This window comes from Strix uralensis, chromosome 7 (genome assembly GCF_047716275.1).
Source record: "Strix uralensis isolate ZFMK-TIS-50842 chromosome 7, bStrUra1, whole genome shotgun sequence".
NCBI lineage: Eukaryota > Metazoa > Chordata > Aves > Strigiformes > Strigidae > Strix > Strix uralensis.
Window position 1 is genome coordinate 34067601 of NC_133978.1, and position 16164 is coordinate 34083764.

The following is a 16164-nucleotide window of genomic DNA, read 5'->3' on the forward strand; positions in this document are numbered from 1 at the left end:
ATTTAAAACCCCTCAAATCTGTGAATCTTAATGTAAACATGTACTCTTGGATTTATTTATGGTATTTAAAAAGAAAGCCAGAAATTATCATTCAGTCGGTCATAAAAATGAGAAGTTTTTTTTTTAATGCATTTTTCCATTAATTTTATTTTGAACTCCCAGAAATTTGGGGAGAGAGAAAGAAAGTGAAAGAAGTTAAAATGGTTCAGTGTTGAAAGGGTAATTGAGGGAGAGGTTGGGGAATAACTGCTAATAGCAGGCCATCAGAAGGTCAGTGAGCTTGATGAATTGAATACTTTTGTATTGGAACAAACCATAGAACTTGTACGTAACCTGGTAGGAGCCTTCCTCCATTTGTCCTTGTAAATGGGAGCTGTGTCTTTGGAGTCATGCCAGAGTGGAACTGCTCATTCATTATTACCACTTAAAGCAAATGATCATAGCCCTGTGGCACATAAAATAACGAGTGTAGCTCCCATTTCACAGATATGAGGCATATATTAAGCTTCACATATGGTCAAATGTGTGCTGGCTTTTGGAAAAGGTACAAAAATTACTACAATGTGTAAAGCTCATAAGGAAATAATTCAGCAAATAGGAAATTTTGTAATTCGAACCATAATTAGTGACTAATGCAGAGCAATACATATGCTTAATGAAATAGGATAGGATTAAAAGACAAAACTAAATTTATTCAGAACCTAGCATACATATGTGAACAATTTTAGATTTATTCCTAATCCTATTACTTTCATCTTTTCACTCCACTGAAAACTAAGTGTTTAAATAGCATCTTTCATTTGAATTAAAGCAGGATTCCTTAACTAGTAAGAACTCCACCTCATGCTATTCCTAAGATACGTTATGAAATTGTTCTGTACTGGGGCACAGAGGAGGAAGCATAAGAAAGGCAGTGCAGGCTTTTTTCTGTATTGCAGTAAAGCATGGCAACAAATGACATAATGAACTAGCTGTTTGAATAAGATGGAATACAAAGAGGAATACAGGTAGCACGTAAATCTTATGCTCCTTCAGGTGCTGGGAACCCTGTGTGCATACAGTGCTGGATGGACCCAGCACAGATTTTCCCCTTGTGTGCTGTACAGATCCTGTCTGTGGAGAGGTGCCTCCTCCCTTCCATACTGTGGTGCCTCTTATCTTGCATAAAAACAAAACTGTGTCTCCTCATGACAAACAGGAAAGTTCTCTTTGATAACATCCACCAGCCCACCACACAGGCTGGCGTGGGGCCTTCCAGCACCTTCCCTTATGGCAGCTACTTGTGCTCCCAGATGGGCTTCTCGAGCCTGACAAGGACCAGTAGATCAGACATACCTTGCCCAAGATCACTAGCTCCTTGAGTACAATGTTTTCTGTGAGGCTCCCAATACAGAAAGTATAATATATAATATATCAAAATAATTTGCTGTGGTGTAATTCACTGTTCTTTTTTTATTATGCATATTTTATCATTTCATCATGCATTATGCTGAAACAACTGAAATGGCTGGCTGTAAAATTGCATTGCCATTTTCTCTTCAAGATTTTTGAAGGTCACTTCTATAATTGTCAGGGAATTAGTAATTACTTTGATTTGAGTGAATACTTATGAACAGTGTATATTGCAAAATATTCCATACCTAGTAATTTTTGTATTAACCATTTTTTTGTGTATTCTTTTAAATAATGAAACCTGTGATACATTAAATGGATTTTATAGATATTTTTACTTATGCATTTTTACTATGTGTTTTTTCTGTAATATAAATGAAAATATAAATACCAGAAAGGTATATGTGATGCTGGAAGTCCCTGGGTTCTCGTAATTATTGATCCACAGGAGATGGTTTCATGTGATGGAGAAGGGAAGCTGTATGGAAACACCTTTCTTTTTTCATAAAGATTTTCAAGATTTTTTTCTCTTTTTGTCAAAAAAGTTCCTGTTTTGTGTCAGGAGCAAATTAAGACTTTTTTTTTTTTTTTTTTTTTTTTTTCCTCTAGACCCTGGGTCAAATCACCACAGGTGAGTGCTGTGGCCAGCAAGAGTTCACAGCAGTATTTGTTTAGTCACTCCTGATGGGAAGTTATACAGCTTATTGTTACTGGTAGTCAAATATTGCTCTTCAATGTTGTACATAAATCAGTGCCATTATCAGTGAGCAGCAGGGTAAGTTTCTTGCCTTCTGAGAAAGTTTCTTGTCTTGTCTGAGAAAAGACTCTGAATACACAGTTATTTATATAAAATATATTTTTGTGTTCTGGTATAAAACCCTAGCATATTTTCAATACTCCCAGTATTTAATATTCTACTTTGCCTTCAAAACAGTTCAGAATAAAAAAAAAAAATTCCTCTTACAATAATCTCTATCATGTTATTATATTTTGTTGCATGATATACTGTCTCATTTATGTGACAATCTTGCATACAAGAAAAGAAAAGGAAATTCTTTTAAACTCTTCATTCGAAAATGATCCTTTTCCCTTAGCTCTTTCTTTCAAAATTGCCAACCTAAAGACACTTTCAGACACTTGAGTCTATTTTTACAAGCGTAATCTCTTTAAGTAGAGAGCTGTTCTGTGAAGAATTTAGTTAGTGTTTTGTGATGTTTAGAAAAAACGTGTTCAGGCAGACCAGTATTACCTGAGATTATTTTCTTCTTTCCTTTATAAGTACTTGCAAGAGAGATACTTCAGTATCAATCCCTCTTCAAAATTCTGTGGAAGGGACTGTAGGCCAGAATGTCTGTGTGGACAAGACCACAAATTGTGTGCTGCAGTTAGAGGTGAAGCATATGGTTTTTAGGAATTTAAGCAAAAGATTTTCTATATTAAAAAAATGTTGAATTTCTGTATAGTTGACCCTGGCAAAGAGTTCTCACACTGACATGAGACCAGGAGTGGGCAAGGTCCAGAACATCAGTTTTTGCACTTTTCCATTTCCAACAGTGCTGCTGTTGATTATTTTATTTATGATATTGTAACAAAGGGTCAAGGAGATTCTTTGCCTGTTTTTTAGTAAAAGTGAGCATGTTAAGAATCACCAGTTGGAAACTATTAAAAAGATCAACAGAAATACAAACATTATTCTACAGTCTGCAACTTGTTAAATGATATGACATTGAAGTTAGAAAGATTTTTAATATTACAAATAACACAAAAAAATCTCGCAATTTAAGTTTCTTAGAACAAAGTAATGAAAAGGTAGTCCAAGCTATTAAATGATCCAGATTTCCTGTGGGAAAATATTTATATGGAATTCAATAGGCAGCAATAAGCTTTCTCTTTGTTTTATGCATCATTCTGTGATTCTGTGAAATTATAATCTTGCTGGAGACTTCTGTGGAATAGCCAAGAAAACCAAAAGTAGGATAATCATTTTCATTTAAGGTACTTGGCATTTTTACAGAAATGTTATATAACTCAGTTTGATCACTGTGAAATTCTGTAGGATATTTCATGTCTCTGAAAATAACTATGCAACTTATCAATAAGAAAGATATTTCTCCAGATCTTATCATGCACACGTCTTGTCAGCAGCATCAGTACATTGTATTCAGTCTAAGTTTCACCTAGTGCCCTAGGTGGTCAGTGAAGAGAAGCAATTGCCTCTGAAGTTCAGAGAAACTAAGTAGCTGAGACACTGCTGTACTTGTAGTGCTGCATATATATCTACAATTTCTAGCCCCAGAGCCAGTTACCATGGTCTATTTATCACAGAATGGTTTGGGTTGGAAGGGCCCTTAAAGATCATCCAGTTCCAACCCCCTGCCATGGGCAGGGACACCTTCCACTAGACCATGTTGCTCAGAGCCCCATCTAACCTGGCCTTGAACCCTTCCAGGGAGGGGGCAGCCACAAACTCTGGCAACCTGGTCCAGTGCCTCATCCCCCTCACAGTAAAGAATTTCATCCTTATATCTAATCTAAATCTACTCATTTTCAGTTTAAAACCATTACCCTTTGTCCTATCGGTACACTCCCTGATAAAGAGTCTGTTCCCATCTTTCCTGTAGGCCCTCTTTAGTTGCAGCTACATAGCTTAGGACTAGCCTCTCTAGAGCAGACAGCATAGCTTTGGATCACCTCTAGGTCCTCTGTAGTGTTGTGAAAATGTAATCATTACTTTATGTGTAGGGATATTTTGGTGGTTTGGCTTTTTTGTTGTTTGGTTTCGTCTTCATTTAAAGAGTTAGAAATAATATGAAGGATGTATTTGCAGCCTACCAGAGTGGTGTTTGTGTGGCTGGAAGAGTGTTCCATTGCTGAAGGAATGGCATGAAGAGGTGTGGAAGGTGTCTGATGGTGCAAAGCCCGGTCTTGTAGTTTTTCAGGAGTGTGCCTGTTAGAGGGAGATATATTTGGGAATGCTTTCTTCAGTCAGTGATCCCCCCTATGGATGCTCAGCTTTTGTCTTGGAGAGGGCCAGATCAAAACCAGCTGAGAGAGAAAGCTATCACTGAGGCAGCATGGATAATTAGAGATCCAGTGCTCAGCCTCCCTGCCGGGCTTGCTTTTGTTCATTAGTGGAGACATACCACCTGTGGTAAGTCCTACAATAGGCACCGACTTTAAGCACACAACTGAAGTGCTTTATTCAAGAGCCTAGTCACTCTGGGTTTCTTTTATAAAGAGAGAGGTGCCTCCAGAAAGTAGCACACCCTAATTAAGAACTATATCAAATACTTTTTATTTTCATGTATTTGTGCTACTAGTAATGAAACTCATGCTATTTGGAATAAATATTCTAGCTGCATTTTTATTAAAACTATACTGTGTTTAATGGAAATGATTGGTTTTTTCTTTCTTTCCCCCTGCAGCTGTGACTCTGAAAATAGGTATCTTGGAAATCCACTTAGAGGAACATGCTACTGTGAGTATTTACATTTTTAATGTTCAGTACTTAAATGCTGTATACATATTATGTGATAATTTCATTTCTTTGGAAAAACAAAATGTTTTTCTTAAGATTTTAAGTTTGGCACGTTGTTATTTTGACCAAAAAATAAAACACCCCACTGTTACTTTGTCCACAAGAATGGAAATTAAAGTGTACTAAAAGTTGATTCCTTACACCTAGGTTAGAGGGACTGGCCAAGCCATTGGGTTATCCTCTGTATCTCGACATATGTGAATGAAAGGAATAAGTAATTGTGTCACTGTTTAAAAGACAGGATTTGTGGTGGGGAAGTGCAGATAGGCTGAACAGCACTATTTCCTGGGGACATTCTGAATGGTTTAGCCAGTCTGCCTCCCAGGGACATGGTACACAGGTGCTCTCCAGAGTATCATAAAATGATACTGTGTGTTGTATCCGTGTTCTTATTGTTGTAGAAAAGGTGCTTGTAGTAAATTTACTTTAAAGCATTACATTTTTGATAGTCATAATGAAAGACCTGAGAGGATGAGAATGCTTATTACCCAAGTGCAGAAATCCCTTAGTGAGATGTGCCATTTTTGCTGTGCCAATGTCAAAGTTAAATAGTAATTTTAATCATCATAAAAACGTATGAGATTTGGAGAACACTGTTTTGCCTTTTCTGACTTTTGCACATACCTGCTCAATGTCAGACAATTGCATCAATTTGTCTATTGTTTCCTAATGTCATCCCTATTTCAAACTTAAATTTGCATAAAGACATATTTCTGAATATATTTATAGCATCCATTCTGGTCTTTGGCCTTGTTTTTTAGCATTTCATTTTAGAATGTACACAAAAGCTTTGTTTTAGAATCTCCTTAAGGCATCATTTACCTAATAAATGAATGTTTCTCTTCTTTACTATTGTTTCTTTTCTACTTAAATGGTTTGCATCTGCAAGATATATTTTACAGAACGAAATAGACACGTACTACATTACAGATGCTGACATATCCCTAGGCCTAAAACATTTATTCCTCTTGTCAGGTATTAAAGAAATTTGGTGTGGATTGATGTGTGTGGTTTTTTTGTTTTTTTTTTTTTTCCCCACAGACAAGTTAAGTTCAAATGTAATACTGGAAGATAATTTTTAAATATTGTATTTTGAAGATACTGTTGACATTGACAGTTAACATAAAATAAACCAAGTTGAAAATACTCCTTAAAATTGTGTTCTAAAGATACTGTTGATCAAAAAAAAATCAATTCCATTAGTTGTTTGTTGCATGAGAAATTCTTCTTATTTCAGACCAGAAATTTCAGTATTTAGAACAATGAATTTTTGTATCTATGAATTTTCTACATTTTGTAGATTTAAAGCTAGATAATGAGTACATGAGAAGTTCATACTATGAAGAGAGTGCTATATAAGCTATTTTGGATATGTGTATCTACATTTGTTTTGTCCTTTAAAAATAAACGTTATTAAATTTAAGAGAAGGAAAAGAAATGACAGTAATGGAATTTGTAGACCTCAGGCACCTCCATGAAAAACCTTATTTTTTTGCTATCATATTGCAGGTTGTGTCTATAAATCATGTTGGAGACAAATTGTACTATATTCAAGATACCCCTTCACCTTTAACTTACTACTGTTATTTGTCTTCTGTCAGATTTAAAAATATTTTAAAGATCTTGTTGTTCTGGAATGATAAATCTTCTTTTAATGCTTTCATTTAAAATATTGTACATAAATGATTTTCAGAGTTATTTTATCTGGAGGTAACAAGGAGCCTGTGCTAATTTAAAATAATGGAATTCTGTATTTCTTACATTTAGTGGCTGATGCATCATAATAGGAAATAATTTGTTAATTTGTGGATAACTGACTGACCTAAGATTTCAATGGCAATTGCTTATCAGCACCCTCCATTACCTGTTAAGTCATGTATTAAAAAATATATATCATAAAGAGATGCTTCAATTTCTTATCTATATAAGTATTTTAAAATATGATCTTACCATGGGCTATAATTTGTATAAGAAAATGTTTTGCCTTCTGTACAAGAAAGACATTTGGGTGGTATTTTTCTGTGCCTATTTCACTACTCTGTAAGAAACTTTCTCTTTAGACACTTTTATTGCTGCTTTACTTCTCCTTGAAGTGAAGAATATTCTTATTTTTTTACAACATAGGAATAGTTATTGCTCAGGAGGGAGGAAAATACTGAGGAAAACCAAATTGTATATACTTATGAGCAGCATAAGTTTATGAGAGGTAAAAATTCTAGGCACATTTGTTTCTACTACTTAGAATCAAAATCAGTGAATGGTACGAAAATAGGAATACAACTAGTAATTTGCTGTGTGGTTGGGATCTTCTTCAGGAAAGCTTTTAGTCACATGCTTGAGTTTAGCCATCTTCAAAATAACTGGTTTTAAGTGTTCAAATTTTCTTTTTTTTTTTTTTCACTTGTGTAAATACTGCCCTAAATTGGAATGCTTTTCTAAGCCAAAACCTTAGAATTCAATCCTGAGTGTATGGCTAACTTTTGTATGATATTGGATGACCTCAATTTCTCTTTAACAGCAGGATGTGGATTGAGAATGCTTGTTGCCTTAGAGTGACTTTCTGCAACTTGTAATATTGGGAGTACCCACAGCCCTCTCTGCCTAGCTTGCCTAGATCTTGTCTAGTCTTCGCCTGGTCCTCGCCTCCTTCTTGCCTGTCATTTGCCATCCTCAAGCCTAGGAAGGGGGAACAGACTGGTATTGGTGTAGGCACTGATATTAACATCAATAGACTGTTTAAGATAGTAAGTAAATTCTGAACTTAATAGAGTTAGCCAGTGGGATAGCACAGATTTAGTTTTTTCCTTCTTTGTTTCCTTTAGAAGTGATGCAGGAGAGTAAGCAGAATATTAATGCTGTACATGGATCGTGTTGTGATTGAAGAAATGATCTGCGCACAAATAAAAACACAGGAAAATTACGGATAGGTATAGCATGATCAAAACCAATTGATTTATATAGGAAGTAACATGCTGAAACATTGCAAGGACTTAATCTAAATACAGATACTATGCCAAAAGCATAAACACAGATACCAGCATAGCCATCAAATCCTGGAGATAACAGGAGCAGTTCGTTAATCAGATTTCATTCTAATATGGCATTTCAAATCATGGCAGCACTGGACATGAGTAATTTTTCTACTTTAAATTACCAAAAATAAAAGCAGAGTAGGAAATGCAAATAATAGGGCATGCAGTAGTGTGTTATCCAGATTGTGTGAAAATCGTCGCCCATTGCTTCTATTAAAATTACTTTTATTATTTATGACTTCACTATATGATTGAAAAAGCACAACAGAGAGAACAAACTTCTCTGAGAGAAAGAGAATGAGAACAAGCCACACAGATATAAAAATTAGAAAAATATTGACTGTATAAGAATGCATGAGCAGCTGCATGATGGTCTAATCTATTCTAGTACCCTGTTGTCAGTAGTGGCTGAATATGAATGCCAGGGGAAGAGTATAGCAAATGGACAAACATACAATGATATTTCTCGCTTTATAGCCAATATTTTGCGGCTCAGAAACTTTGTGAGAGGAAGGATTTCTTGAGCCAAAAGTGTTTGATGTGCAGTTGTCTAGGAATATCAGAGGATACCTTATAAAAAGAAGAATATGAATACAAAAGAAAGCTTTTTGAACTTAAAACCCACAGTTTTGTTTGTCCGTGTAAATATTCTTGTAGGTTCAGTACAAGTCTGCTTCTGGATTGTGTCTGTGTATTTCTGGTAAGGAGGCTCTGTATCCCTAGGCCTTTCTGTTAGAAGCCAATCTCTCTGTGAATGATCGGAAGCTGATTCAATCCATATAAATGAATTCTGAGTGGAGGCCAGCGATGGTTGTGCAGCTGACTTATGCATGTACACAAACCATAAATACAACAGTTTGTCATGATGCATTCGTATTTGTTGTTGTTATAGTTCTTTGGTATCTCAGCCAGCGTGATGTATAACAGTGACACCTAGATAGCAAAGTATGCATCCAAATTGCCACATTAGTTCTTTGCACGTCGGCATTAGAAATACATTGCTGTCGGAATCAGTGCTCCTGAGTGCAAAGAAACATGCAGCAAAACCAGATGGTTTTAGACTGATTGGGAGGAATCGCTGGGACAAATGCCACTTCTGTGGTTCTGACCTGGGTTATATACAGACACAAAATTTTAAATCATAAAAGGATAAATAGTTAAACCAGTGTTTGAGAGAAAATGAGAGCTGAAATTTACAATTCATGATTTGTTACTATACAGAGAGTGAATTATAGGCTTGCTAACAATCACTTGTTTTGAAAGGATGTGATACTTTCCCTCACCTCTTTTAGATATCCATATTTCTAAGGTCAAAATATTTCCAAATTGCCTGTTTTATGTACATTAGTTTGAGTGTTACGGTTCCAATGTTACATTTCAAACAAGAAGCACAACTGATAGATTCTAATACTACTACAAGCAGAAGCATAAAAGCTTACAGTAAATCAGTACTGTGAATGTAAATCGTATTGTTTGCCAGCACAGTTGTTAGAATTTCCAGATGAGTTGAGCACTCAAGAGGTGCCTATTCCACCAAGAGAATTCCTAGCTAAGACCAACCTATTGGCCAGCTAAGAAAATATAGTTTAAAAAATATATGTGGACTTACACACCTTAGTTTCTTACTCCCTTTTACCATTTAAAGGAATGTTTAGAAGCATCTTTTATTATTTCTGGATACTACCATCAACAAGGAAGAGAACAAGTAGCTTCTCCATTTGGTTCTGCAGATTGGTTGCCCTTTCAAAATAGGCAGAATAGAGGGTTACAGGGCAGCATACTTTATGAAACTTTTATACATTTGAGAAAATTTTCTTAGCAATGCACAGCAAGAATGTAGTCACAATGCAATAAAATTGCAATAAATTAATAATTTTGATTAATCTGGTGCTTATCTTTTTACTGGACAGAAAGTTTCAAGTGTGAACTCAAAAAGCAGCTTGCCTTTTGTGTTCAGAAGTGCATTATACATCCAGGGTAACACTACAGAGTTTACTGTGCTGCAGAGCAGACCCACTTTTAAATTTGTTAGAGATTAGAGCATGACCTTTCAGAAGGATTAGAGAATCCAGGAATGAATAGAGGTCAGGAGGGATGAGTCATTTACAAAGAGAATTAAAACAGGGAGGGGCTGAATGATTTGTAGCTTTTTGTGGAATTAAAACCTATTTGTTGATCATTTATTCCATATCTTCGCAAGAATATATGCCTCTGGAGATATCTGTTGGATTTACAGCCTTAAAAAAAGAGGAAGCATGAATATCTGTACATAAGATAGGCTGAATGAATGTACAAATTTTATTTTAACTGTTTTCCTAGGTTCAGTGTGTTTCCTTCCACAGCTCTTTCTAAGCTTTCTCTCACCTCAGTGTTTTATGAAATGTCATTTGTGGATGGCTTCACACAGTGACTCATTAGCCACTATTTCAAATGTTCTTCTGGGATGAAGCATGCAAAAAAGGAAGATAGTAGGCCTGTCTGCAGAAGTCGTAAAGGTCAGGTGTACTACAGAGCACTGGTACACTGAGGTTTTCTAGTCAGCCTCGTGGACATGGAGGGAGGAAATGGAAAGCCAGAGAAAACATTGCCGAGTTCTCAGATGTTTATCACTAAAAAAAATCCAACATAATGACCAGTAAGAAAATAATATTTATAGATTTTTTTTTTTTTAAATTGTCTCTGGATAAACTTTATTAACTGCTTTTTTTCTACTTGAAGTACACTGCAGGAAAAATATGTGATCGTATGTGAGCTACTAAATATTTTGAAACAACTTTTTAGGGAGTGACCTGAATAATTGGTTTATGGCTTTACCATGCCGTTCTAAACTCTGAGCCATAAAATCATTACAGCTCATAACACTATTGCTTGTCTCCTTGGTATACATACAGAAAGGATAGCAATAAGCAATTCTCTCAGTATGTCAGCAACTCACAAAGATGAAGAATGATACTTTCATGTCCAAAATTGGTGAGGAAGCATGAAATGTGAAAACTGTCAAGATAATATCTGGTATCTGTGCAGGGACATGGGGAGGAAGAAGGAAATTTTACTTCTGACTGTAGGACCTTGTAAGGATTCTAGTCCAGTCCTGGAGCTGCATCAGTCCCATTATTGCTGACACACCAGGACTTCAAAAAGGGCAAAGTAAAGGAAAGTGCTAGTCCTTACCTGTAGTCCTTTCCATTTCTTACAGTAAATTTTAATTTTAATTTAAAACTTGTAAACTATATTTTTATGCGATATATGTGGTGCCTGAAAGAAAAACAAACACTCGTTTCTTGTATCTTGTATTTATTTAAAATTCATCTCACTTGATAAAAATTAAGAAGAAAAGTCTTAATTGCTTTTCAATATCCAGGCTTTGGACTAAAGGTCCTGTTACTCGTTTAGAGGTGTTACTTTATATTTTTCCTTTCTGACTGTTTTTTTTTTTTTTTTTTTTTTCAGAATTAGTAACTAGAAAGATGGTTTGATAGAGGACAGATTATTAAAAGTAGATAATTTATGACAATGGTAGTACTTCTAATGACTTTTTAGAAATATCAGTTCAATACTGTCTCAGAGCAAATGGGTCAGCTAATACATCCTTATTTATGTTGTCAAAATACAGTTTAGGCTTAATCTGACCTATTGATGTGGTCTGATAGATCATCTCACCTTATGTTTCCTTGTTATTTGAACATACCTTTTTTTTCCTCTTTTTTTCTGAGCTTATTTGTAGTTAAAGTTCTGATATAAGCCAATTTTCAGGAACAGTTATATTACAAATGTTATAATTTCATAAAAGGGGGAATTAATATTGTTAAAAGAAAGATCTCTAAATACTATGCCAAATTTTCTCTTGTGTTCTAGCTGCCTTGCAATAATCTGGCAAAATGAAAAGGCAGAAACCTAGGTTGTTATCTTCACAGCAGAGTGCACATAAGCAGACATAAGCAACCTCTGCAAAAGGAATTGTTCTAGGGGCAGATGGGTGCTTGATCTGGAATCAAACTTGGCTCTGGTTGCTTTCAGTTTGTGAGTGGCACACTGGGATTCACCACAAATCACTTCTTGGGCTGCTCCACCCCTGCTGTTTGGAAAGTTTTTTTTTGTGAATGGAATCTGTTTTATGCTTCCTTTTCCACATCATTCCCCAGCTTTTGTCTTCCATGTAGGGTGTCACTACTGAAGAGTTGTTTCCCCTGGATCCCAAGCAGGTAATCTCAACAGCATTTAGCTCAGAGCCCATTCCAAGGGGTGCTGTCTTCCATGCTGGGGGTACCACACTGTGATGGCACTCCCCACCAGTGACTGTGTATAGAGCTGTACTGGGACACAGACATATTGGCTTCTCTAATATTTCTCATACTTTACAGACCTGATATTTTTTCTTTTGTTTTTCATAAAATAAGTTACAGGTTTTTCTTTTACAATCACTGTGAGATTTTCAGATCTCACAGCAGAAGAGCACAGTTATAAGATGGTTGCATGCTAGTCAAGAAATGCAAATATAGCCTAATAGCTGTTGAAACAGGTAATACAGCCTGTCATCAGGAAGATACAATGTGATTTTTAAGCACTCTGAATGTCTGTAGGCAAACATACATGTATATGCATTCAGGGACTTAGAGCATGACATCTTTTATTAATAAAAAAAAAAAAGGCAAATCAAATGTGTACTAGAAGTAGCCATAAAGCACTAGGTGGCAGACTTGCTATACTTAGAGAAAAAATAAACTCAAGAACATTCCAAGGAGAGTATTTTAGAAGATAAATAGCAAGTAGCACTTTTAATAAAACTGTTAGCAGAGATTTTCCAGATATTTAAAAATTATGTTGAAACTTCAAGGGGATAAACAATAAATTTTAACTGTTGAAAAGGTGTTTGTTTTAGTTGTGAGATGCATACCAGGAGTTAGATGCTTCACTACCGATTTGTAGAATTCATGTTTCCTTTTGGGATAGCATCAGTTTAAACAAAATACATATTGTAATTGTAAAACTGTCATGCTTGACTTAAAATAATGAGTTCCACCAATTATATCTAACACTGATTGACTTTGATACAGATTGAAACAATTTTTATTATTTATCAATACAGTAACAATAATGACTTATATTGTCTTTTGAATATATGGGCTTATACAAATAAATTCTATTTAAAAAGAAATCTTCTTAGTGTTTAAAGAGTCTAGTGGAACAGATTATAGTTTAAATCAGACAGTTCTAGGATGGTTTGAGAAAAGACTAGCGTCAACAAACCTACCAACTCGAAACATGCGAAGAGCTACAGACAAACAGAGTCTTTGCCCTGAGCTAAAATAACCACACAAACCAACTGTTGCCTTTCAAAGAATTAAAACAATAACCACACCAAGAATCTGAAGCTCCTAATAAAGTATTATGATCTCACCCCAGGCTCTGTGTACTCATTTGCCAAGTGCTAGGTTGGCTTGCAGCTTTTTTGGGCAGGCTAAAGAAACAGTTTTGCTGCCAATCATTTTCAGACTACTGTGAATTGGAGAATCTTTCCATGTATGTATTTACTATTTTAGGGTTTTTTTTAAGTATTGATGATCTTCTTTGTTTAAAAAAAAGCACTCTTTATTTTTGAAATGAGAATTGTTTGCTTTTCTGATAGCTTTTGCTGATGTATCAGCGAATTTACTGACTGATATCCCATTACAGATACTATTTAATAAATTTGCCAAAGTAGACAAAGTCATTTCAGTGACTATTCATTTAAATATAAGTCAAAAGATGGCCACTACCCTGGACAAACTAGATTTCTAACTGCTAAGGAGAAGAAAATAGTAGATAAACATGCATTATAATGTGTGCAAATAAAAGTCTGAATTAGAGGCCTTCATCACCTGGTAGACTGTTCCACAGGTCCCATAGTTATTTTTATATTATTATTTATCTTGCAAACATAATAGGTGGTATTGCAGTAAAGTACTTATTAGTATAAAATTTAAAACAGCATAAATTATTTATGGAACTATAAATTTTGAAAAGCTTGATGAGGCAAGAGTGAGAGAGACTCAATGGCTTGGAGAACTCATTCAGAAGAAATGCTTTGCTTTGTAGGGGACTGTAGCCCACGCGTGAAGAAGTTTTTTTAAATGAGAAGGAAAATGATGCAAATATCTACATATATACAATATTTGATTCCGTCTGTATATTGAGCTGAGGTTCATAGGGATGAATACTTTTTGGATCCTTGTGCTGTATATACAATGTGCTGTGTATGTGTTTGTTTCCCTAACATGTCCTGAAAGACAGGACCTGTCACTTCTCAGACACCTGGGAGGCCTTATAGCTCCCCAAGACGGGAGTTGTAAGAAGCAAACAGAATAAAAAAGGATCCATCAGTGTCCCTTTACTTTACTTTCTGACAGTGAAGGGAAAACCTTTGTGGTGGTTTTACAGTTGCATTGCTTCCCATCCTGACTTCTCAGGGAAGAGAGAATTCTTGATGAGTGGGACTTCAAGGAAAGATCTGTAGTGAAATCTTGAACCAATTGAAATAGGAAAAAACCCCTGACTTCATTAAGTGGCTTATGGTTTGTGGGAGAATTTGTGTTGGTTCCTTTGACTGCGATTTCTTGGCAAACTAGCACATTATTCCATGTCAGCTGGGGTACTTTCCTCCACTGACAAATATGAAGCACTTAAGGATAGTTTAGCCTCTTCCATTATTACACGTTGAACACCTAATGCAACTGTCTAGTTATTGTAAGGTATGCTATTCATGTGTCTTGGGTTCTTAACCACCTTATCACACATCTTATCACACATATTTGTAAAAGTCAAGAGAGCAGTCAGTAATGTTTTCAGCTTTAGAATTAGTGTCGTGAAGCCCTTGCAGAGTATTTGAGTGAGGGGCTCTGTTTAAATAAATTGAGGGTCATATCTATTTCAAGATGACAACAAAATCTTGAATTATGTAAACTTTAAGAAATTTTATATTAGGTTAAATGTGGACATTGTCAAGTTCAACTTTCTCTCTGGCTAACTCAGCTCAATTTCATCATATTGTAAAGTAGCCTGAGTCCTTGATATTAATTTATTGTCACTTTTTCTTAGCTTGAATTGTGAATATTGTTTTAAAATATGTTCTAGAAATAGAACCCATTGACAGCAAAGTGTAATTTGCTAGTCACTTGATATAAAAGGTAAGGCTGACATGAAGTGGAGGAACAAACTGTGAGGTCAAAACCCAGCAGTATAGATTAGCAAAATAGATACAATAACAAACAAGACATTAAGGGAAAGTTGAAAAATGTATCTGTCAGAGTATGAAGATACACTGGTAGAGAAGTTATATATATGTATTTGATTTGTCTTTTTATGTTATGGGTAAATAAATATGCTTTACTGTCTTAACCCCTTAAGGAAATGCCATGGCCATCAGAATAATTTTGGAAAAATGACAAGCTATGCAAAACATGGGCAGAAAAATCTTAGAAGGGCAAAAATCTCATATTTTTCTCATCAGTGAAATGAGAATTTTAGAATTCTACTCATCTAGAAATAGGTACCACTTCTGTATGGGTTTTTGAAAATATAGCTAGACAGATTTTAAAGTGTTAAGAGCCTTTCATGGCACTTCAAATGGCTAATGAAGGAGAAGATGAAGGCGGTCCTTATTAGAACAAACAGTAGACTAAATGTTGGAAAGAGAAAAATGAAATTAAGGAAGGCAATGTACAGCTACATCATGCAGATACATCACTTCATGTTCATTGGCAAGGATTGCCTACCACAATGTGTGGTCTATGAAGGTCAGGAATAGATGATGTGAACAATCAGTGGTTTTTAAATACCAAGGCAGACTGTCAGAACTCACTACAGTTTGCTGTTCCTTTTTACATGATAATTCAGTTCCTAGAAAAGCTGTGTCAAAAAGTTTGTGCCTGATATCTATCAAAAGGTGGTAGTAACTATCAATTGTTCTGTATTAAGCTAATCAACTGAAAAAAACAATAAAAGAATAAGAGGTTTATTCTGTTTGTACTTTTCAGTTAGCAGTACTTTCGTTCCATGGCCAAAAAAGTCATGAATTAATGAAAGCACAGCTGTATCTAGTTCCTGGTTTATAGAGAAAATAGTGCTAGGAAAATAGAATATTTCTTTTAATGTCTGGCAGCTGTTTGAGGTGGAAATTGAGTTTTCCAAGTCACTTTCAGAAAGAAGTCAGTGAGCCCTGCCATG

At 35.3% G+C, this 16164-nt stretch overlaps 1 protein-coding gene across 5 annotated transcripts in view; it reads left to right on the forward strand.

Moving 5' to 3' along the window:
* The window catches only part of ATRNL1 (attractin like 1), a 576314-nt gene that overhangs the window by 185796 nt on the left and 374354 nt on the right, over window positions 1-16164 (forward strand). For all 5 annotated transcript variants that reach the window (XM_074875364.1, XM_074875362.1, XM_074875365.1 and 2 more), the window contains exon 21: window positions 4818-4870. In XM_074875364.1, coding sequence (XP_074731465.1) covers window positions 4818-4870 — 53 coding nt within the window. The remainder of the gene's footprint in view (window positions 1-4817; window positions 4871-16164) is intronic.